The 24122-nt window shown below is 45.5% G+C and overlaps 3 protein-coding genes across 4 annotated transcripts; all 3 read left to right on the top strand.

The window, feature by feature from the left end:
- Window positions 1–5083: 5083 nt before the first annotated feature.
- Window positions 5084–7728, top strand: LOC122620504. The gene is made up of 2 exons (XM_043797995.1): window positions 5084–6407; window positions 6472–7728. Exons 1-2 carry the CDS (start codon window positions 5186–5188, stop codon window positions 7635–7637), a joined length of 2388 nt encoding a protein of 795 aa, XP_043653930.1. The 5' UTR covers window positions 5084–5185; the 3' UTR covers window positions 7638–7728.
- Window positions 7729–12849: 5121 nt separating this feature from the next.
- On the top strand, window positions 12850–15395 carry LOC122620821 (proton-coupled folate transporter). Of its 2 annotated transcripts, XM_043798458.1 has the most exons (10): window positions 12850–13276; window positions 13331–13440; window positions 13496–13646; window positions 13709–13892; window positions 13958–14433; window positions 14494–14630; window positions 14700–14889; window positions 14941–14988; window positions 15046–15154; window positions 15217–15395. In XM_043798458.1, the coding sequence occupies exons 1-10, from the start codon at window positions 13162–13164 to the stop codon at window positions 15272–15274; spliced, it is 1578 nt and encodes a 525-aa protein (XP_043654393.1). In that variant the 5' UTR covers window positions 12850–13161; the 3' UTR covers window positions 15275–15395. The 2 variants fall into 2 exon arrangements, with proteins under 2 accessions (XP_043654393.1, XP_043654394.1); XM_043798459.1 differs by lacking the exons at window positions 12850–13276; window positions 13331–13440 and having other exon boundaries at window positions 13520–13642.
- Window positions 15396–16980: 1585 nt separating this feature from the next.
- On the top strand, window positions 16981–23376 carry LOC122621228. The gene is made up of 4 exons (XM_043799025.1): window positions 16981–17309; window positions 21692–22201; window positions 22437–22524; window positions 22614–23376. The coding sequence occupies exons 1-4, from the start codon at window positions 17195–17197 to the stop codon at window positions 22807–22809; spliced, it is 909 nt and encodes a 302-aa protein (XP_043654960.1). The 5' UTR covers window positions 16981–17194; the 3' UTR covers window positions 22810–23376.
- Window positions 23377–24122: the final 746 nt, after the last annotated feature.

The raw sequence follows: 24122 nt of genomic DNA, 5'->3' as shown, positions 1-24122 counted from the left end.
GAAATAATCACTGCTGATTTTTCCTGAGGCTAAAATCTCTTTTACGTGAATAACCGCAACATTGCGTGGTATTTGATCGCCACAAAAAGGCATTCGCAACTGCAGCCAACTCACAATAAGTTATCATATTTATGCGCCATATTTTACCATCGTTCGAATGCAATTTATTTGCGCTCTTATTTAATCTATTGTGTTTTCCGAACAGTAATCAAAACTGACTGCATAACTATCTGCAGGGTGGCTGAGTGGGCAAGTGGGTGGGTTTTTCCACCCGCAGCAGGGAAAGCGCACAAATTCCAGTTTGAAGCTCAAATATGGAAAAGTTTAGCATGTTCGTGACCCTCCCGTTTCTGCCATTTTGAACTGCGAACTCGGTGTGGTATCTGTGTGTGTGTGTATGTGTGTGTGTCTGGTTATAAATTTCCCATATTTCACTTTATTAAGTAATAGTTGCCAGTTGGCTGCTTGGCATTCATGAGCTGCTTTTTAGCACCGAACAATCGTGGACTTGAATGCGCCGTAAAAGCGAGCACTTTGATGAAATGAGCTTTAAGCCTGGCCACTACTTTCCCAATGCGGAGTTGAATTTAATCACACTTGTTTCGAGAATTCGGCTCGAATCGGACCTCGTCCTGCGTCCTGCGTGCTCTCCCTCTAATTAGCCGGCTTCATGCCGGAAAATGGCAAATTACAGCTTGTCTGCTTAGCCCCCTGTCCTCTGACCCGGGAAACGTGATGCTGCACTGCGTCCTGCGTCCTGCGCCCTCGAAAAGGAAAACAAGCACATGCAACAGCTGTCCGCTTGGCACTCATTGTATTTAAATGCTCGTAAAATGCAAAGCAAACAAGTGATAAAAGTTGTGCACACACACGAGCACGGCGAAAAATGTTCACTAGACTGAGTGTTACTGTACTTGCATAATTTACAGTGAGTAACTAGACAATTATAGTGAAGGATTTCCTATCGATGCCAAAACAAACAGAGCCTTCTGTAATGCTTATGAATGCAAACATTCCTATCCCTATAGGAAACTAGTAATAACATTTTGAGGAGATATTGAACACACTTTCATATCTACTTTACTTGCATATTAAATGCTATTTTCGCTCAGTGCACTCGCGGTCACGAAGAGTGCCCTGTAATGCTGGCAACATAAAAAATGCATCAGGCGCTCGCAAAGTCCGCTGCAGGCACTCAAAATGGAGGCAGGGGCGACTGCTAATGTTATGAGGCAGCATTTTGATGGTAACTCCGGCTTAAAGTGCTCCCAGGGAGCTGTCTGAATTAATTTTCGAGTTTGCTCGGCGGAAATATGGAAATTTCCAATTGTTTTGGGGTTGTATCTAGAGCGTTGTATCCCCTGACCCACTGACATGCTGCTACACCGTTTTCCATTAACGAAACTTTTTATGTTCGGCTCGGCAAAGGGCACTTGGGTATTTCCTGGCGTGCACAAACCAAATACGCGAGCAATTAACCCTTTTTTCCGGCAATTAAGCCCGAGCTTTATGCCACATTTTTCCATTTCGCCGTCGTCCTTTTTCTCTCTTTTGATGTTTGTTTCACCGATGGCAGCGGATGCGGAGGACGGGAATCGAATTAAATATATATTAAAATCGTTCAAGGTCAAATGAAATGTAATTGCAACCCAATTCGTCCAGCCATGAACCAGCGATGCAATAAAAATGACCGCTTAATTGTTTAATAAGGGCACCAAAATCACATTACGCATACGACATGTTGCCGGCCATATGTTATGTGCGCTTCAGCTTTAAGAGCAGGCCCTCGTAGGGTAATAAAATGTTGCAAGTATACAGCGAATCTGAGTTATTTAACTTGTTTGGCCGACATCTGTATAGCTGTGTGGCTGTGTAGCAAGTTTGTTATTTCTGTAAGTAGGCACATTAAATTGGGAATCCCCGGACGTGATGTTCTCTGGGGACATGTCCTTGGCTATTTTCCCGTCGTTAGGCGCTCTACGAAATGCATGTGCAGCGGCAGAAACTTTTGCCACAGCAGCCTGAAAAGCTGACTTATGGGAGGGGGCCAGGCCAGGATACATGTCCTGCAGCCTAAGTGGACTTCTTTGTCTCCGTCTAAGTGGTTTTTCATTAGAAGCACTCGCTCTCCGGTCGCTCAAACTTTTGCCCATCGCAAAGTTTTCACTCGATGCGGATGTAGCAAACAACTCGGCCAACGAATTCGTAATTGGAAACTTTTTGCCGCGTGATATGTGAACGAACCAAACGACAGAGCCAAACACTTTATGTATTGCCTGTTGGTATTTAATTAAATGGGGACCACTCCACCCTGCAACCCATTTCATTTCCCCGACAATTTCCGGTTCTGACTGCTAGATTTGCAATCGATGTCTCTGCATAAGTCGCAAAAGTCAGAGCCGAACTTAATCAAGGCTTATGCAAATGCTGTAGGGATTGCAGCCAATCCTGGCAGGACCTCGGGCCAAAAACACGGCACTGTTTATGGGGCATCTACGGATCTCCGAGTCTCCGGTTGCAAATGAAATTAGATGATGCCGGAGCGGCAGCAGCGCCAGCAGACGTTGTAATTAAATTAAATTGCTCGAAGTTGGCATAAAACACACAAATCCGGAAAGGTCGCCCCGCCGGGTTGGTGGCGACATCCTGGGCCACATGTGCTGTGTCAAAGTTCACGCTGAACCAGAATGCACGAGCATATATTTGTTGCCCGGGCAATTGTGCAAAATGAAGGCAGCTGAAAATCGTGTACATAATCCGGCAAATGCAAACAGGGTGTGGCTACATAAATAAGTACTTATATTCCTAATTTAAATTTTACTATTAAGAATGAATCTTACTGTATCTTCTTGTGTAGTAAGTGAATTTTTAAGATATATTTCGCTCCACTTGCAGTGTCTTCTTGTATGCTGCAACTGAAGTCCCCCTGTACTTTTCGGAGTATTTATTTAGACGCTGGCTGCGTTGCCTTCGTCAGTGCCTAATTTCATTAAATCCCGCAACCTGTTGTCTGAGCCGATTTGAGGGTAAGTAAAGTGAAGCGAACGAGTTCTGGTGAAAAAATTCAATTTAACTTTGCCCGCAAGCCGAAATGAATTTCTTCTGGCTGCAATTGACATGGCCCAAAAATGTTGGGAGCATGAAGGACTTGCTCACATGTGGTTTCTGTGGCGCCACGTCTTTGTTTCCCGTGGAAATTGTTTGTTTCCCCAAGAAAAGGAATGAAGAATGGCAGCTCATAATGAGCTTAATGGGCGCCATCTGTAGCGGCCTTAAGCGCATCTGCATTTTCATCTTGCCTGATTCCTCCCAGATTTTCCAGTTTTTCTTTCCCTTTAAAGGAGCGTCAAACTTGTAGCACAGTTAACCAATTTTGAGAGTCGTTAAAAGTGCGTTAATGTCGCCACGGCTCATTGGCTATCGGCTGAATAAGAGCTCTTGAGTGTGGAAAGCAGAGAACGAGGTTCTCTCCCAATCCCAATATCCATTTCCCTCTAGACCATAGCCTTTTCCACCGACAGCAACAACAAAAAATGGCCCTGGAAAATGCATTGCCGTCGTTGGCGGTCGCAAAACCGCAGAGCTGGTAGTTTTGTTGAATGTTGAATGATTTCCTGGCCGCTGCTGCTGCATCGTTGACTCAACTTGGCCAAGACGAAATGGCTAAATCCAGCTTTCTGCCACTGCCAGTCACTTGTTGCCCTCGAGGCAGTTTGCTTGCTGGCGCAGATCCAAGAGTTCGTTATGCTTTTGTCGGCCACACCACTAATTGGATTTTGGGCGGGATATAAATTAGCAATAGGACAATCCAAATATCATGGCCCAGCACACTTGGACAATATTTGGCTTTGGCTTTGTAGAAAAGTAATCTGAAAATTCGAAATATTTATAAACTACTTATCTGGGATTATCTTAGCAAGGAAAAGGAAAGTTGTCGGTTTCTCACACAATGTTTTTACAGGATTTTCGAGGCTTTCTAATTCAAACCCAATGTCGACATGAAGAGGCACCCATATTTTCCGAGTGCCACATTCATCCGCCACGCAGCTGCAGCCTCGTCATTTTCCCCGTGGCAACAGCCCAATAGCCTCGTGGCAATAAAGGAAAAGTGAACATGTCAAGAAGTGACACATTTGATTGAACGCATGCAGGCCAATCAATTTTTGCCGTCGATGGAGGTGGATTATTGGCAGCCTGAATGCGAGTGGGCCCAGTGCTCGCATTTGAATTCGTCAGCGGCTTTTGACTGATAATTGAAAACGTGTCAACAAGCCAACAATTTCCGCTAACACACGCAGTCTACGTGCTGCGAAGTCGGCTGCCAAAATTACATTCTGGCCCAAAAGCTGGCTTACAATGAAGTCTGTGCACGTGGCTTTTAATCTAAGGCTGTGCCTGTGGAAGCGCTTAACCTGTCCAAATGGAAATCGCACTTTATGCAACCGAGGTGAAGTGCTTTGCATTTTATGAACCTTTTTTGCGTGGACAAAGAAGCTGCTTTACTTGAATGAATTGCGTAAATACTCATTCCATTTCCATAATATTGATTGCACAAATCTTAAAAGTTCTAACAAAAAGAATCAATTAAAAACTCCCCATTCCGAAACTCGTTCATAAAATTGCCGACATATTTTTCATTGATGCATTTGTTGATAATCACGGATGTATAAATAGACGCAAGTACACTTTGACCGATTACAGCCGTGTTTCCCAATAAGAACTTCTTATCTGGCAATTCAAGCGCGTAAAAGTGAATCAGCCAGAGCTTTTCAAGTCCGAAGACCTATAAAAAGGCGTGAAATTGCTATTTGCACAAATAAAGACGACGTCACAAGCTGGGCGTTACTTCCCTGCCTCAAAGGGGTCCGTCGGATTTGGGCTTCAATTGCCGAGGTCGTGTTAATCACAATGTAAACTAAATCAAATGCCGCAGACCTGAGTTCTTTCCGTGATCAGTGTGTAGTGTGTAGATATACGAAAAAACCCGGGGTCGATTAGCGATCGTGGTGGCCACTGATAGCAAACGGCGTGAAAACATACAGAAATCTAATCGATCGCCAGACAGCTCAGTGTGCCGCGATATTTCAAGACGGTCGGACGTGAAAGGCACTATCTGCCAAAAGAATTTGTAAACACTTTCGGAGAACTGAACTGCAAACAGCTGTGAGCACCTGAATCACCAGCCATGAATTTCAACTGGTGTGTGGGGCTCTTTGTGGTCTTGGCCTTGGTATCGCCGATTTGCACCACTTGCCCAAAGGAAAGTCAAGTGTGCTGGCGAAACGGAACGTTCGAGTACTGTGATGGAACAGAGGAGAGATACTTGACGGATGAATATAAGCAGGGCTATCTGGTTTACTGTGCGTCCATGTTCTGCGAACCGGAGGAGTTCCAGCACGACTACTTAACGCGTAACCGCGACCAAACGCCGCACCAGAACAAGTGGAAACGGGCTCGAATCGGCGAACGTGCCACGCTGCACGATGTGTGTCTGCTGCGCAACGGAATGCCGGTTACCAGGGAGTGCAGGGTGCAGGACAACCGAGCCCACTGGGAGTCCACCGAGCACTGGAAGCCCGTGGTGTGTCTCCGGCACTTCAGGGAGCACACGATCAGCGGCGACTTGAACAGCTTGCATGATGACGTTCTGGAGGGCAGGAGGCGCACCAATGACACCCAGGGGCGTCGTGCGATGACGGGCATCATGCGGGACATGTTCCGGCAGCGGGATAGGACCCTTCTGCCCGCCGATGTCCACATGACGGGGCAGATGTTTGGCACCCTGATGCTGCAGGACAAGGATGCGGCGGTCAGTGCGGACCTGCTCAGTGTGTGCAAGGAGATAATGTCCTGCGACAGCCAGGTCCTCCGATTATCCGCCCAGCTGAACGCCACCAACTCCCTGCTCAGCCAGTTCGAGAGCTACATGGACGCCCTGCCGGAGCAGCTGGTGCCCAAGGACAGATGCGGCAAGGTGGTGGCCAAGCCCACCAGTAACGAGACAGAGACGGCCACCACCGGCGTGGAAACGTACAACTTCTCGGACATCGGTGTCCAGGCTCTGATCACCGGCAACATCAGCGTGTTCTTCGCCAACCCCGCATGCGATCGCATAACTGGCATAGCTATATTCTCTGCACCGGGTGAGCAGCGAGAATCCTCCGCCAGTGGCTACTGGTACCGCTTCATCCGGTACTCCGAGGACGTGGCCAAGGTGAAGGAGGAACCCCATCTGGAGACGGCTGCCTTTCTGCCGGAGAATCTCTGGCGGCAAGTGAGTAGCAGGGGTGCAACCTATCTCATCTTTAAGGTCTACGCCCACGATGCTCTGTTCGTGGAAACCTCACTGCAGCGCACTCGCAAGCCTCGCAGCAAAGTAATATCCATTTCCATACCAGGATTGGGAAGTAAGAAGTGCATTTATTTGATTTAAAAGTTTTAAACTAATTGGTATATCCTTCTATTCCAAAGGCAACTTACTTCCTCTGCCATTGCCCTTTCTCCTGCGCAATGAAAACCTTCGCAATCCGGACTCAACGGCCTTTGCTTTTGGCAGCGGATGTGGATACTGGAACTATGAGACCTGGGCGAACGAGGGAGTCATCACTGGGAGCAGCTCGGACCTCTTGAAAGACGCCATCATCGAGTGCCACACCTACCACCTCACGCAGTTTGCCTTCCTGGTGGGTGGCAGCTATCGAACCAACGACCTGGGCGAGGAGGTCCTCATCACACCCGTCAATGAGAAGGTGCTGGACATCATCTCGATAGTGGGCTGCAGTCTGTCCCTGCTGGGCATACTGGGCATATTCCTCACGGCCGCCCTCTTCAAAAGCTGGCGCAGTCAGGCCTCCACCAAGGTGCTGCTGCAGATGGTGCTCTTCGTGTTCCTGAACACGGACGATGTATCCGAGGCGCTCGTCGTCAATGGCAACACAGTTCGCTGTGTGGTCCTGGGTGCTGCCATGCAGTACTCCGTCCTGGTGCTCTTCAGCTGGATGCTGATCATCGCCTTCCTGCAGTTCCAGCGCTACGTCACCGTGATCGGCATCGAGAGACCACCGCGCTATATCCTGAAGGCCGCCATTGTGGCCTGGCTACTTCCCCTGGTGCCCACGCTGCTGGTGGCCCTAATAGATCCCGACTCGTACGTCCCAACGCCTGCCGAACTCTCCACGGACACTGGCATCTGCTATCCATCGGGTTATGGCCTCATCTTTGGAGTGGTGCTGCCCGTGACCTTGATCACTGTGTCCAACCTGGTGATATTCGTGTACGTCTTCTATAGCATCTCGCACTCTCTGAGCCAGAGCGTCCACAAGAACGAAAGGAAGATGGTGGTCAAGCAGATCCGCCTCTCCATAATGCTCTTCTTTCTGCTGGGACTCACCTGGATCTTTGGCATATTCGCCTACATGCAGGCAGGAGTGGCCTTTTCATACCTCTTCTGCATCACGGCCACTATGCAGGGATTCGTGATGTTTGTCTACTTTGTGCTCCTGGACTCCGCGAACCGGCAGCTGTGGGTGGGTCTGATATGCCCCACCAAGAGGGAGATGGATGTCCAGAAGCGCCACACCGAGCTCCAGTCCATGACCACCTCCTCCACCAACTACACCAGCCGATCGCATCAGTAGATGCACCAACGTCCGTACTCCCAAACGAACAAAGGTCCTCGACCAGTGTATTAATAACTTATAAGTTATCCTAATTGATTGCCATTATGTATAGGTGCCTAATTTAAAACTAAAATAAAAATACTAATACAAAATAAGACAGCAGTCCATTCAGTGAATATTAGAAGGAGAAATTGGAGTGTTACAGGTGGAGTGGTTATCCATTCCCCATTTTGTCTCCATTTTCCCAATAGTCAAGCACTTGATTTTCCTGCTACCAAGCATTCAGTTGCTGGCAGGAAAAGCTGAGCACCTGGTAAGTGTTGAGGCCATAAAAATTTAAGCCAACTCCTCCAGGCTGCTGAGTCTACAAGTGTGCACTTTGATTCCATTGCCAGGATGTCATGTCATGTGGAACGAAATGAACTTGATTCGAAGCCATGCTCGATTGCTATTTGCCACTACAGCTGATTCAACCTCAAAAGTTTTCCTATTTAACTCCAGCTGGAATCTCGGAAAGGGGACCTCGCCCCTTTTTGGGCTCACAATTCCGGTTTAAAGTACTTGGGCTTAAAGCCATTGGCTGTCGTCGTAATCTGGCTTAGAAAGTAGTGCCACTGCAAGTCCTTTTAATGCACTAAACTGCGGTTCGCAGTGGAAGCTCTTAAGCCGATTACTTGCGATGCTAAATTGTGAAGCCACATATTGTGCAGTTATTGGCCAATTAAAGAGGCGTCGATTAAAGTACTCAGCTGAGCAGATTTGACTTTTAATGCAACAACTGAGGTTAAGGCGGTTATGAACTTTACTTACAAAACATCAGCGTGAAATGAACTCTGATAAACAAGGAAGCACAGCGGGGTGAATGACAATCAAGTCCATTTTATTTCCAAAATTTCCACTCCCTTCATATTCGCACAAGCGTACGTATATCAATTGCAATCAATCAAAAAGTGAAAAGCTTTGAGGACTCGCCTGCATTCAAATGCAGAGACAGTGAAAGTGAAAGTGAAAGCGGTGCCGGGATTTCATTTTCCACTTTTACAGCAGCACTCTGCAGCTGCCAATAACTCGAGTAGTAGTAGTAGTAGTAGTAGTCAGTAGTAAACTTCACTTTGTTGCACAATGTCTGCCAACTGAGGCTGAGCACCTGGTTGGTGCCGAAGTCGTGCACTTTTTATTCGAGCAATGTTTGCTTTTATCCCAGCCAGCATTCCAGCAGCAAGCATTCGAAACTAAATTAAATGACTTCAAGTGGAATGAAATGGGTTGGCAGGCACGCTTGATTGCATTCCCGCCATCCCTTTGACCCCTCAAAGTTGCCCATCAAACTCTGGAGCTACATTTTAAATTTTCAATTAGTCGTGCTAAATGCCATTGTCCGTGCGCTGGAAAAGGCTGCTGAGGGATTCCAAATCAATTTTCCGCCGCAGAGTGCACTCTTGAAGGAAAGCCCCTAAGCCGATTACCGCCAATAGCGACCAACTGTAGCACACTCGCACAACTAAGCTGTTTGAACAGCTACCGCAGCGTGTTACCTGTTCTGTTCTGCGAAGTTACTATACATACTGCTCAACTAATTGTTGCTAAATAATGCAGTTGTACTGGCCAACAGCTTTATGAAAAAGCGGGCGGAGCTAAGAGGATTGTCAATAGAGAATTTTAAACGATTTCTTCCTCGATTAGGTGGCGAATATTCAGGCATTTGAGGAAAGTTTAGGTAAACATATACAACCACTTCAACCCTAAGGTCCAATGACCTGTAACTTTTGGCCAGGAAACTCTTTAACTTTATCAGAATCTGCAGTTCTTTTTTAACATTCACCTGTTCCTTGCCGCAGGACACACCCACGGGGATAGGCCAGGACATGTGCTGCTATTAAAAATTATTTTCCTTTGCGCATTTCTGAGGACGCACGGCAAAGTATTTTACGATTCGAAACGTGCAAATGGCCAGCCTGCTGAAGTCCTAGTCGAAGTGGAAGTCGAAGTCGGAGTTGCTATGAAAGCCATTCCCTGGGACGCAGCACACCCGTATGTGTGTGTGGCTGATATGCCGTACGTGCTCCCACCACATGAACCCATAAATATGTATTGATTTTCCATTCTCCAGCTGAAGAAGTGGGGAAAGTCCTCGAGTCGCAGGCGCTGCTGCAGCAACAATGCCAGCAGTTCCAAGACAGAGTTATGATTATGAAAGTTTTTTAATGCGGCGCAAGGGGGGAGGGGCCACGAAATGGAAAATAAATGCGAGAAATTTGCCGCAATTTGCGACGCCCTGGAGAGTCACTGAACCGCAAAGCTGCAGAAATGTTGTTTATCAAATATTTATCGCATTCACATACCGCATTTCGCATTTCGCAGTTCGCTGGCAAATTGCAGCCAGACATGCAAATGGCGAAGCAATGCAGCCAAAGACAAAGGAGCTCCACATTTTTGCAGTTTCGCCCGTTTCTCATCGGAATTGAGAAATGGCTCGTAATCCAAGTGAGACATGTCTACATCACGAGTTCATTAATTCCGCCAGAAAATAAACTGTGCGTAGTACTACTCCCCGAATTTGGTAGAACCCATATGTTTCAGCTCCATTTGGCCTGACTAATGGCTGCCAGTGGCATGTGTGGCGAAAGTTGTGCAAAACGCTCATAACAAATGTGTTAGATGTGCGGAAATTTGTCAGCAGCATTTGCCACAACAAAACACGCGACTTGCCACATGTGTGGCGTGGCATGCCGTCCGCCTGAATTTGTATCAAACACATGAACTTTGGAATCATGCCGTGTGCAGAGAAATTATATAAGTTATTATAAACATAAACAGCTAGGAATATTTCCTCTAATGTTTAAATGGCAAAAGACTTATATCAGCATCGAAAATATGAAGATTTATGCTCCATTCAAACTTTGAAGTTTGCCTCTGTGTGTTTTGATTATACAGATTGAATATTTCTCACCGTGCAGCCACAACCAAAACTGCCATTTGAAAAATAAACGAGCATTACGTACACAATCTTCACGGCTGAGTTATTTGCGGAGTAATTATGGCCAGCACAATAACGAAATGTCATTTCAGTTGCAGCCCTGGCCAGCAGCTGAAAACGTGGCCAACGGCACTGACCACCCAACCAGCCAACCAGCCAATTAAAACTGCCAAAAACTAATGCCACCGCAAAACTATGGTTGCTAGTTGTATAGCCGCAAAAGATGCACTTGAAATGTTCTACAATGTGCCAGTGCAATCGAGTGACTGTAATTTCGCCAAATTGAGATGTGAAATCCCCCGGCAGCAAATGAAAACCATCGGTTGAATCGAAATTTATTAGCAAACAAATGGGCAACAGCTGCCACGGCTTAAATCGGCTTATGAACTTTAGGGCCGCTAAGCCTTTTAGGCCTAATTGCGAAGGACGCTTGAGAGCCGAAAAAGGACTGCGGTGGCCGCATCAAAGGAAGTATTTTTTTAATATTTTAATTGGAAAGAAGGCAAATTAAAATTGTCGCCGACAGCAAGGGATACATAATTAAATATGGCCCAACTGCGTGGTTGCCATTTGAAGGGGTTAAAAAGCAGTGCGTAAAAGATAGAATCTATCTCGCTTGGGTGTTTAAAGCTTATCAGATAAGCAAAAGTATGGAAAATTGTGGCACATTATTGGTTTACCGGATTACAGATATGGAGATAAATGGAAGCCGCTAATTTGGCATCTTTAAAAGCTTTATCTGGTTTTGTCACAGCCGCCGAACTCACTTAAGCTCTAACTGCCTAACAATAAAGACGCGGTTCCGTGGTACTTTACTTGAGAGCAGAAACAGATTTCTGCGGCGAAACATTAATAAATCATCCGAAAAAGTGAAACTGAGGAGGATTCTCGCGTCCCTTTTGCCATTTCATCTCGGAATAATTAAGGCAAACAGAAATGAATTTGTGCACGTGCTGCGTTTAAGAAATTGCTTTTTCCCTCAACGTTCTCTGGGGCGCTCTTGACTTGCCCGCCTTTTCGGGGCTTTTATGTTTCGGCTGGTATTCGGTATTTCCTCTAAGCCAACCCCTACTATGCATTCATTCTTTTTTTAATTTTCGCCCGAGTTTGCACAAGTTGCCCCTTGCCCCGTGCCCCATGCCATTTGTTGCCGGTTTGTGTGTCAACAACACAAAGCCGCACACATCGCCAACAGTTGCCCCATTCCACTTTCCCCATTATTCCATTCCGGTTTTATGTTGCGCAACGCAACGCCGGGCAATCCAAGACAATAGTTGCACGAACTTAGCATGTGCGAGTATGTTGCACTGCAGGACGCAACTCCTTTCGGGCATTCATATCTGCCAGTCGCTCGGCTGGGACCTAATATGCCCCGTCCTTTGTTTTCCCGCCAGTTGGCCAAACAATGAAATGCAAAGCGGAAAAGTTTACAATTAGCTTGTCAACAATGGGGCGGCATACGCGGCGTATGCGTGATGTGCTTGCATTGCCGGATTCTGCAGTGAGCTCTCTATTCGGGAAATATTCATTGCTGCAATCCGGCAGCCGGGAGTTTCTCAATTGGAAAAGTCACTAACTGGCTTGAAATAGAAAACTTATTTTTAAATATTTTCCCTACACCTCGACGGTTACTACACCTTGGTGAGCGCCCCTTGCCAGCAGCCGAAAGAAGACCCCAAAGTAATGGCCACATTATTTTGGTAAACGCTCTCCATGCCAGGCTTAAAATCTTTTTGCATATTTTACGCGAGCAGCCCAAGTGAAGGGGAAAGTAGTGATGTAATAAAAAGCGCGAAATGAGCGGGTGAAAGGGGGGGAGAAGGGGTTAAGTACCAATGGCAACATGTTGCCGGAAGTGTTGGCCCGCTATTTACGCGCGAAAAGTTGTTCGCTTTCCTTCGCGGAAAAGTCTTTTCCCAAAACTCGTGTGTGTGTGCGCTTGTCGAGCAGAAAGTTTCGCAGCATAAAAGGGTTAAGTGCAGAGCCCTGTACTAGGAATTGTGAAGGTTATGGCTGCCAGCGGCAAGTGCATATAGCAAACATGATATTAAAGCCTGGCGGTCTATTTCTAAATTGGTTCTAGTTCCAATTGCACAAGCTTCTGAGCACAAGCGCCGTAGATATCATCAATTCCAGTAGGTAGGGAAAAATCCCCCCATATTTTATGAATAATTACACACGCCAACATCACTTAATGTCTATTTAAGCACTTAAACAAAGCTACTCACAGTCAGTTCGCGATCGAAACTCGGATGGAATAGAACTCGATATTCTAGTCTCGCGTTGCCTCTATATATATATATATATATAATGAAATCAGCAGAGCGAAAAGTGGGCTTGCGGTGTAATTAGTTTTATAGTTTTGATGCGAACAGTGTAAACATACATATGCCAAAAATATTGTCAAGGCTGAAAAACCAATTTCAAATTGCTGCCTGGTCAATCACAATAATTTCAGTGAAGTGCGTTGCCAAGCTCAAACTAGTAACAAGATTATATGGTGCTGTGATCGATGAAAGAGAGTGCATCAATTGAAGTAAACTATATTTAGCAATCTGAATAGAAATGGTGCAGAAGGCATCATTAGCACAACTGAAGAGCTTGGAGTGGGGGCGGTTGTTCAACATGTTCTACATAGAACCGGTGATCTTCATGCTGATATTTTCGCACATGCTGGCAGGTGAGCGGAACACCGGATTGTAGTGATAAGCCCTCAGCACGATCTTCCCATTAGGCACTGTCATGCGCAATCAGCAGATTTATCAGACCTGCACGGTGATATTCCAGTACAATGAAACCGATTGCCAGCTATTGGACAGCAAAAACACCACCGCAGAAATACAGGTTTGGATCTAACTACTGAACATTTGAATTGGTTATTGGCTATCGCTTCCTTTAGGCCATTGAGACGGAGCTGCAGGCATACGTGGCCAACATGTTCCTTACCCGCACGCTCTTCCAGAGCATCGTGCCCGCCATTTGTGGCCTGTTCGTCGGTTCCTGGTCGGATCACTATGGCCGCAAGCCCCTGCTGATTGTCTCCATGGTGGGTGAGTGTTCCAGGAACTGCCTTTAATGCCAAAGTAGTAGAAGTAAGGCGTTTTTCCACCAGGCTTCTCTGCCTCCGACCTGCTCTCGTCCGTCATCTGCTGGCTGTCCAGTTACTACCTGGTTAATCCCTGGTGGTACACCTTGGCAGCCCTGCCGCACTCTTTGCTCGGCGGATTGTGCGTCTTTTCCGTGGCCGCCTTCTGCTTCATCACGGACACCACGGACATGAAGACCAGACCCTACAGGTGAGTGCCACCTGAACCGCAGCTTACTAGTGAAATCCATTAACTTTGAACCTTGCCATTCGCAGAATGATCTTCATGGAGTTGATATTCTTTGTGGCCCTCACGAGTGGCTCGTTATTATCCAGTTTTGTCTATGCAGCCACCAGCGCCGCCTTTGTGCAGAGTCTCTCCTGTTTGATAATTGTGATGGCCACACTATTTATCATCTTCTACATGCCCGAAAGTCTGGGAATGTGTCCAGATAAGGACGAGACCCCTGAAACAGCTGACACACCTGAAAAAGAAAAGGAAATCGTTGTCACAGTTGCGGATCAGAAAATGAATGAAGCATCAGCGGAAAGCGTCGAGCGGCGTGAGGATCCGCCCAAATATGAGTCCTTAGAAAAACCTCCTTTGGAGGACGAAGCTGAAAGAGCTGGTTTGTTCAGCTTTAAGCACGTTAAGGACATGTTTAGCACCTGCTTTAGGAGGAGGGAAAACAATGCTCACACCATCATTTGGCTGGTTACTTTGGCCGGCTTTGTCTCGATTTTCGTCGGCGGTGAGTCTGGGTGAGTTTTTCTGGGAAATCCAATCAGTTGATGTGCTGATATCCTTGCAGATGGCGTCATGACTGTGTGGTACTTGTTCGTGCGCCAGCAGTTTCACTTCACAGTGCGTGAGTTTACTATTTTCGACACTGTCAGTCAATCAGTGCCCATGTTGGGTGCTATTTTGGGGATTCTCATTCTGCGAAAGGTACTTTGAACAGAGCATTACATTGAATGTGGTCTATATATGTAACTTATTTAAATAATATATGCTCAGCTGTTTGGACTGTCTGTGGTCACCCTGGCGTTACTGTCTCTCTTTTCGGAGGTGGCCAGCAATATTGCCCGAGGATTTGCCTTCCTGCCTTGGCACCTCTACGTATCTGTGGTCCTCGGCATCTTTCGCTCCATTCAGGGACCCATGTGCCGCACAATTGTATCGAATATAGTTCCCTCCTCCGACACTGGTAAGTAATAGTTAGTTAGTAGCCACTTTAATGTTTTTGAAATCATCGCAGGTAAACTGTTTGCCATCGGCAACATCGTGCAATCATTCGCCCCCTTTGGTAAGAAACCTTGAAATTCGCTGAATCTCTGCCCCATCCATCACTTTTCCCTTCCAGTCGCCGCTCCTCTGTACACGGCCATCTATAAGGGCTCGCTGGCCAGCAATCCTGGAGGATTCAATTTCCTCAGCGCCGCCTTCTACCTAATAGCGTTTATCCTGATTGGGTGAGTATGGCGGTCCGGCGATCCTTGGCCACACTAAATGATTTTGAATAAATTTATTGCAGCTGTGTGATGCGAATTAAATTCAAACACCGAAACTTCTACGCCAAGACGCTCAAATAGCCAGGCAAACTGAATTTCCATCAATATTGATTGTGGCAAGTTTGCCAACTTTCCACTGCTTTGTTTATGCTTAAGTCGAAAACTTTGTGTGGCCAGCATTAAATAACTGGGTTTGTCTGTATTTAGCTAATTTAATTTGCATACCGCAAGCGAGTTATCTGCCGATGGAAATGGAAATACTCGTGCATCATGTTGCAGGATTAACCAGTTCAACTAATCGAATTGCAAAATGTCATGTTCTGCATAGTCAGCCATTTATCGAAGCATTCTATTACATCAACTGGACATAAGTGACTACTTTGGCATGCATTTCCATCGAAACTGGACCTAATTGCCGTCCATGTGTAATGCTTTGTTGCGGTTATCATTTCTGGTCCAGGGTCCTTGTTGTTTTTGTCCTTGTTGTCCCTGTTGTTTTTGCTGCAGGCATTTGGGGCATGCCTTATGCATGAGCTTTTAATAGTGCATAATTTATGGGGCAAAGTTTGCGCAACATATTCGCAAAGTTCAAACATATTCGGAGAGTCGTTTGGATTCATTTGGACTCGTTGTGACTTTGGCACGTACCGCATGAATTCGTAATGTCGCCAATGCCAAAAGTTCGCCGAACACACAATTCGCAGCAATTTGAATTGTTAAACGCCAGCCCTGTCGCTGATTAAATATTAAATTGCGACTCTGCTATGCGCACAAAGGTGGCTCGTATGTCACTTGTCAGTTGTGGGTATGCGAGTCCTTTCCATCCTGCCCCTTCTCCCACTTGTGGCCACATCCCAGCCCCGGCAATCAGTATCGGGTTAACTTAACCCCCGCGCGTGCAGCAGAAATCGACGAACCGAAACCGAGTCATCAAATCGCAGTCTTGTCTGCGGAAAACCATTTGTCGTGCGGCATTTAAGTCGAGGGTGCTCGGAAAACGCTTTAATGCCGCCGCCGCGCGTCCACCATAAACGAATTCGCAGGACATGAACTTTGCACTTGCACTTGCACTTGCACTTGAAACCCCCGAACACGCCAACCTAATGGAGATGTCTTTGTTTTTGCCACCGGGGGGAAACTCTGATGCGTATGCGTGTGCCGCCAGCATTTCCGCTCTTTTCCGCGTCACAAACACTGATGGCAAAGTGTCACCAGAACATGCACAAAGAACGGAAATTTGTTTGCTGGCACAAAAAGTGTGCCAGATAGGTCGTTAAAAAACTGTAAGAGAAGCGATCGTTAAGTGGAAGAGATATATTTTAGCTTGGGCTAAACTTTTCTGTACGATTTTCTAATTGAACAGCCCGATGAGCAGGAAATAAAACTTTAAACAGGGACAACAAAGCGGCGACCACTTCCGGTGGCGATGATTGATGGGCGTTTTAGTGGCCCGAAGGCGGAGGAAGTCGAGCTGAGGCTCGTCCACACGGCGTATACGTAATCGTTTATTAAACAAAACGAATTAGGAGACATGCAAGTGTTGACGAAGGTCAAGTTTAGCCTTTGCCAAGCGCTGCTTTGCCCAACAACAGACATCAAAAGAGCAAAAGAGCAGTGGGTGAAAGTAACGTAAGTGCTTACGTTATCACGTAGAGCGAGAGGACTCTTTCTCTCGTGATTACACGGACATTTTCGCTCTCCTTTTCCTTCGTGAGCTATAAAGGCCGAGAGCGCGGCCGAAGTCGGGTTAGTTCGCTGAAGACTTCCACACGACACGGTCGCCAGTTTTTCCGGGCTTTTCCGACTTCGCTTATCGTCGCGTCCTCGCCTCATTTGCCGTAGCACGCTTATCAGCGCAAGAAACGCGTCGCGTGGAAATGCCGTCGGTGGAAAGGCAGTGGGCATAGTTCGTTGCCTACTTCATCAACTGGAATTCGCCGACAGCCCATTAATCAGGATACCGCAATCCTGCACACCTGCACTGCTGTTGCACCTGCAAGCATGTTTTGGATTTTACGGCGCACCGGCGCCGCCAACTTCTTCAACTCCTTCAACAACAACTGCAGCTTTTCCAAGAGCAACTCGAACGGCGGTAATCACAGCAACAGCACACAAGGTGAGTTCCCACACCTGGCCCATCAATTAGTCCAGTTTACTGCAAAAGTCCGCCCTCAATTAGGATAATTTATCAATAATTAGCGGACTAATCAGTCAGTAAGTCAACCATAAATGGCAGTCATAAGCTGATATTAAGTTGGGCAGTGTATTAGTTGGTAAACTAGAAAAGTTGTCCAAGGATCAGCTGGTTATCCTTAACTTGTCATAGAAATCTACAAACATTTTTCAAACGAGAGTTATACTCCATTTTAATATACTACCTTGCACTCTGTTTGGCTGAAACGTAACTCGCATCACTTAAAATTGATTGACTTCAAATTGTCAGCTGGCTTCATTCGTGTAATCAATTAAATTACAATATGACATCCATGAAAATTACGCAGATCATAGACTGAAGCCCAGAATCCAACTTCCTTTGACAGACAAGATTGTTGCGGACGATTAAAGCCAACTGGATCAAGATGACAATCTAGACGCAGATATATCTACATTTTCCAAGATGGAATTTCAACAAGTCAATTTCCCTTCAAGTGCCTAGGTGCACTCCACGATTTTCCCGATTTGCCATGCCAGACATGTATCAGTTCGGGCATGGCTTTCATTCATAAGCCAAACACTCGCTCGTTATCAAAACAAGTTAATTAAAATTCCCGAAATGACTTGTGGAGTATAGGCCCCGAATAAATGTATATTGTGCTTCCCTGCACACTCCTATTGTTCGCCTTTATCTGTGCCGTATGGAAAAGTGGAGAAAAGTGGGAAAAGCTGGGGGAAAAGTGGGAAAAGCATGGGGAGCAATTGGGGGAAACGAGGCAAAGTAAATAACATCGAGATCCTACAACCCACGCAATAATGAGGCTCTGCACGTGTGAGCGAAGCAGAAAACGTGGTGCGGATGTGACTGTCGAAAGGAAAACACTTTTCTTTTCGCCTCTCGGCCCCAAGATGCTTTTGTCTAAGCGCCAAGTCTCGCACCCTCCAAAAAATTTCTGGAGGAAAAGAGCGAATGGTTCTGGGGAGGATTGTTCGCCCAAGGCTGGTAATTGAAATTTTTAGTTGCTTTTGTTGACTTTGTCGCGCGAATTCAAAGTTTGCGCAATTTCGTTTTAAGCATCAATAAAATATTAGATGCCCAAACCCGCCGAATCACATGAATATTTAAACACCCACATACGAATAATAATCGAGCATAAATAAATTGCGGCTTTATGCTGGCTCTCAATCCGTTTTTTATTATGAAATAATTAGCGAGTGTTCGCAGAGCTAATTAAAAGCAAGCATGGGTAATGTGCAATCAAAATGTTAATCAGAAATTTTTAATTATGTTTACCAACTTTCTTTGTTTTTGTGGCGAACCGGATAGTTTTTGGCAGTATTGATTTTCCCTGATTGAATTTGCTCCTCGAAAATTGCAAACTTTCACTTATTTGTACGTATAATTATGTTTGAAAAATGCAGAGTACATAAAACTGCTGTTTGCTTTAGAGAACAGCTGCGGCATATAGAGTTACTTAGAGGGCTTCTGGCATTTGATTTACTACTGCCAGCAGCTGTTGCCCACAAGAAAAACAAGTTGACTTCTGCTGAAGCCACCCACTTTTCACCACCCCATCTAGAATTCTCGCCTTGACGCAGAAAAACAAGTAATATTTAATGAATTTCCCAGATAAATGCGTTAGAATGGATTTGTAAACAATGTGCTCAATGTCATGACGATAATTGAAAGCTTTTTCACACAATGCAAATTGCCATTACTCACTTTGCAAATTCGCCAGCATTTACGACATTAATAGCAATGACAATTTTCCCAATCAACCATGCCAGGCGCTAAATTTAATCGTAAAAAATGTAATTTGCCCACTCGCAATGCACAACGCACAAGTGACAACAATAACAAGACGACGCCCTCAAGCTTTTGTCAACATATGTACTGTTGTTCGGCGGAAAAGCGGGGAAAATGGTGGAAAAGGGGGCGTGGCCGAGATTTATGTGCGTTATGCAAATCCTGGGCAACATATGGCCGCGGCATTAACCGATAATTATGACAGCCATTTGTCATCGATAATAATGCGTTTGTGCATTCAATTAGGCAAATTGTAAAACAAGCAATGGCAATTAGGCTAGGCATTTTGTTGTGGGTCCATGTCTGGTGTCCGCACACAGAAATCAGCGTACAAATGATGATTAATGGGGAAATCAGAGAAAGACTTGTTTATTGGCATCACTAGCTATGGAAGAAGCTGAATAAAATGCCTAACTTCTGTTCATAAAATAGCAACAATGAAGAGATTTGCTTACGATAGTTTAGACCAAGTTTGTAAAGTTCTAAAAATATAAAAAGTAGTTAAGGCACAACATTCATTGCCTTTAAACTATTTATCGTATGTTCACATTACTTTTTTGGACACAGCTGTTTTTCGCAGCCAATTAGCCGAAGGTCCTGCGGAATATTTGTTTTGATTTTCGCTTTTTTGCAGCTCTGTTTGCTTTGGTTTTTTTTGGGTTTTCTATGCTCTGCTCTCTGGCCATCAAATGTGGCTGCCTTTGGCTGGCGGCATCATTAGTTCGTGCCTTTGGTCGGACATCAGAAATAATACAAATAACAGCGGGGCAAGCAAAATGTATCATAAATTATGGTTGGCATTCGGACAGGCATCGAAAACGAGTGTGTATCCTGAGAAGAATTATTAGGCATTTATCTGGCGTATTAATATCGCCGCTCCTGCCTGCACTGTACGCTTTCCCAGCTTTTCCAGCTTTTTCAGCTTTTCCGAGCCATGATTTATATTTGCTTGCCGGCGGGCGGCATCATTTGTAATAATTTGTGCAGTAATTCTAAAGTAAAATCGAGAGAAACTTTTATCTCTTGCGATTACGAGACCGGGGCAAACTTAAAGCCCATAGTCATAAATTTCCATCCAAGTCCCGGAGCAGAAAACAGAAAACATCGCGCTAAATGTTCGCCGCTCTGCGGTCCACAATTTGGCGATAAAATTGAGTTTCAGATCGCCTCACGGTCTGCCGCCTTTTCGACGGCAATCTCGGGCGACTTTCCACCAGTTTTTCACTCCGTTCGTCATTTCCTGCGAATGTTTGCTCCCCATGTGCGTTTTTTATTTCCATTTTTCGACACACTTTTAATATTCATGTGCGCTTTTTCGTCCTGGGCTGCCACAATAATACGAGCTCTTAATGGTTCTTTATTTGTGGGCAAATAAAATAGTCGTCACAAGGCGTTTTAAAGGTTCTAGACACCATTTAAATCATTTAAATCATACAAATGAAATTCACTTTAACTCAGTTGTTAAGCCATTGAATTATTTTCATTTCATTCGGTTGTCGCAAATTTAATGAAATCGAAAGAGCACAGAAATTAAAGACGTGCTCTAGCACTTTGTCTTCAGTTTATTTGAGCATTTAAATGCGATTAAGCCGTGCGAATTGCCAGTTTCGTGTCGTCACGTATACGCACTGTTGAACTCGATTGCAATTAAAGCCAGCACAAAGACAAAGACAAGCCCACATAATGAGCTGCTAATGGGAGCTCGAACGGCTAGTGGGCCATAAAAATACCGGGGCCAAGTCAGCACACCATCTATTTTTCGGGGTCCGTAAATAAAGCCTTTCGAAATCCCACCGCACTATATTTATTGTCCTTTCGCCAATCACACGCAGTGCACAAACAAAGCCCACAATAAATCTCATTTTATCACTTCGGGACTTCGAGGACATGCAGGCAAATGTGAGGAAGTGCGGAAACTTTTTGTCTCGACGGCAGGTCCTTTTGCAAATATCAAAAGCGGCACAAAAGCCCCCATAAATTGCCTGATGCATTGAGGAACATTTCTCAATTTCCACGCCGAGCAATAACAAAGAAACTTGCCCCATAAAGCGTGAACAAAAGTTACGCACTGGAAAAACTAATGCGTTACAGTGAAAATATGTTCGGAGCACTTCGACAGCTGAAACAATTCAAAAGCAATCAAAAGAGATTGTTCTTTTTACTGTCTACAGCGAAAACATTTAAAATATGAAGCTTTTATTCAGATAGAATTTATTTATTATATTTATTATTATTCAATTATAATACAAAATAAATAAACAAGTAACAGTTCCCCTTAATGTTTCTTTAAAATAAAAACAGACATATATGTTTTCTACTTTAGATCTGTACACAAAAAACACTTATACACACTTTTGTGCTGAACCATGAATAGAAACCAGCTCAAAGGCAAAAATATGTCCATAAAGCCCGTTTCGCAAAAACGAACCCCAAAGGACTTTCGCTACATTTTCCACAGAATGTTTTATCAATACGATAGCAAACAGGCTTTTATTTAGCAAAGTTTTTCATGCATTTTCCACCTCATTTTATGGCAGACAAATATGTGAAGCGGCCCCCACGGAAGGCATATGGACGACTGAGTGCCGAGGCCGACGATGCCGTGTCACTTGGCCACAAAATCGATGATCCGTTCGATGAGCTAGACGACTTTGAAATGCTGGCAGCGAACTCCGCCACCGCCGGCTGTAGCAGCCAGGCAGCAGGATGCCAGGAAGCCAATGGCAACGTCAATGTCAACGGTGGCTCGGGTTCTGGTTCTGGTTTAGGTTCAGGATCCACAGGAGCGACAGGTGCGGCAGGCTGTGGGAACGGCAATGGGCATGGTAATGGTAATGGGAACCTGGCACTCCTGCCCTGCATGGACGCCGATTGCCAAGGCAACTACGAGGTGGAGAGCGCGCTCTGCGAACTGGGCCTGTGCCAGGCGAAAGCCAAAACATCAAAGGACCTCGGCGCAGGCGGCACGTCAACATCGAAGGAGATTAACGAGAACACAATAAGTCGACTGCATGCGCTGGCCATGGCGGATGACGATGATGACTACGGTGAGTGTTGGGTCTACAAAGCTCGGCGATAATGCAGGCGGAGGGGGGACAGTGGAGCCTCGAGTGGGCGGACCACCTTTGACTGACTAAGCTTAGCAAATATCTATAATTTCCTTAATAACATTCCCGTTTATTTTTACATTATAGTTTATTATATTGTAGTTTATCCCTGAAATATTTGCACCTCAGAGGAGCACTGTTTCCCAAGCCTGCTCTATAGTTGCCCAATTTTCAGATGAATCACTCACCTGCAACGTGTGCGACCGAGCTTTCCATTGTCACCGTCAGTTGGCGTCGCACCAGCAGAAGAAGCGACACTTCGGGTAAGGGAAATGCACTTAATTAAGCCAGCTCTCGCTTTTCATCAGCGTCTCGCCTTTCTTCCGTGCTTTCCGACTTTCCCGACCAACAGTTGCAGTGGCTGCGATAGTTTGTTCCCGTCGCTAATGCTGTTGGAGCACCACAAGGAGGAGTTCGAGCACTGGAGCGACGAGGAGATGGGTCGCCGGGTCTGCTGTCGCCGGAACAGGTGCGACGACGACTACTTCACGGACACCGACTCCTTCATCAGCGACGCGGAGAGCGAGGATCTGGAGAGGCTGTTGTAAATACCGGATGCCGAGCCGAAGGATGGCAGTGACTGAAGGGAGGGACTGAGGGGACAGGACTGGATTGGAATCAACCCAGCCGAAAAGTAGCCAGCCGTTCATCCCCATTAATGCTGGGCGGAATGTCCTGCGGCGCCAACTGGAAGGGAAGGACGTGGGCCAACTTGGAATTGGGCGCTCATCTTCTGATGAAGATTGACACACGGGGCGGACCGCTTGTCATCCTAATGAAAATGAATTAAACCCCAATCGGGCTGAACGCAAAGCCGCAAGCCAAACAATGCAAACTGTTGGCCAGCACCCAATACCAAATACCAAAAAACAAAATCCAAAAAACCAAAAGACCGATAAACAAAAACAAAATGAGACGCCAGGACAAGATATAAAATACTTGTGGACTGTGTGTTGTCTGTACTTTTAGAGTTCAACTACGAGAGACCCCGGCTGGGGGTCTAAAAACCAAGTTATAAATATAAATGTAAATGTATATCTATGTGTGTGTATAATGAGCTAGTCGAATACGAAACTCCATAAATGGAAATCATATCATTAACGACATATGTGTAAGCCCCAGGACAAATGCAAAAACTATTTACCAAATGGAATGGAAAACCAAAAGAAACCCAATGTATTTTTCAATAAATAAAACTGTGCGAAACCGAAACCGAAGCATGTTCAGCAATCTGTACTCGTTCATTAAGGATCCCATAAATTTGCAGTTATTGCTGGACACTTAAGGCAAATGGCAAGCAATTAAAATTTCAGATTTATACTCCTGAGCTCATAAGTATGCCGCAATATTGCGGAGTGGACGAAGAACAACACAACTCCCCGAAAATAATAATGCCTTGTGGACATTTCTTAAATTATTCAGCGGGCGATGCGGGGTTTATTGTGGCATCATTAAAACTTGATTGACTTGATGATGAGCAAATGAAGTGGGCGAAATCAGCGCGCCGCTTTTGTAGGCGCAAAACTTTGCCCGTCTTCAAGGCCATTCAACGTTTAAGCTCGCACCGAAAAATAATTTCCGCCGCAAAAGTTGAGCGCCTCTAAGTAGCATACACATTTGCTAATGTCTCTGGCACTTCGGTAAGCAATTTCATTTGGCCAAAAGGGTTCATATTTCGCCTTAATGACCATCGAGCTGCGATAACTGTTTGCCACGAACATTCCGTGCAAACTGCTTGGGGGAAGTGGCCCTGCTTGGTTGTGCAACTGCTTGCTTCCGGTTACTGTGTTCTTAAATAAACAAGACGTGCGCTCTTTTAGATAAGTAAAAAGATAGATAAAAGAATATTATCATTATAAAT

This window comes from Drosophila teissieri, chromosome 3R (assembly GCF_016746235.2).
Source record: "Drosophila teissieri strain GT53w chromosome 3R, Prin_Dtei_1.1, whole genome shotgun sequence".
Lineage (NCBI taxonomy): Eukaryota > Metazoa > Arthropoda > Insecta > Diptera > Drosophilidae > Drosophila > Drosophila teissieri.
The sequence above is the reverse complement of the archived record's forward strand: the minus strand, read 5'-3'. Positions and strand labels throughout refer to the sequence as shown.

Excerpts from the sequence above, each read along its gene's own strand:
- LOC122620504 (XM_043797995.1), top strand. The coding sequence starts at position 5,186 with ATGAATTTCAACTGGTGTGTGGGGCTCTTTGTGGTCTTGGCCTTGGTA. Across the intron at positions 6,408-6,471 it reads TTCCATACCAGGATTGGGAA|GCAACTTACTTCCTCTGCCA; the intron begins GTAAGAAGTGCA and ends TCTATTCCAAAG.
- LOC122620821 (XM_043798458.1), top strand. The coding sequence starts at position 13,162 with ATGGTGCAGAAGGCATCATTAGCACAACTGAAGAGCTTGGAGTGGGGG. Across the intron at positions 13,277-13,330 it reads ATTTTCGCACATGCTGGCAG|GCACTGTCATGCGCAATCAG; the intron begins GTGAGCGGAACA and ends TCTTCCCATTAG. Across the intron at positions 14,631-14,699 it reads GGATTCTCATTCTGCGAAAG|CTGTTTGGACTGTCTGTGGT; the intron begins GTACTTTGAACA and ends ATATATGCTCAG.
- LOC122621228 (XM_043799025.1), top strand. The coding sequence starts at position 17,195 with ATGTTTTGGATTTTACGGCGCACCGGCGCCGCCAACTTCTTCAACTCC. Across the intron at positions 22,202-22,436 it reads GGATGACGATGATGACTACG|ATGAATCACTCACCTGCAAC; the intron begins GTGAGTGTTGGG and ends CCCAATTTTCAG. Across the intron at positions 22,525-22,613 it reads CAGAAGAAGCGACACTTCGG|TTGCAGTGGCTGCGATAGTT; the intron begins GTAAGGGAAATG and ends CCCGACCAACAG.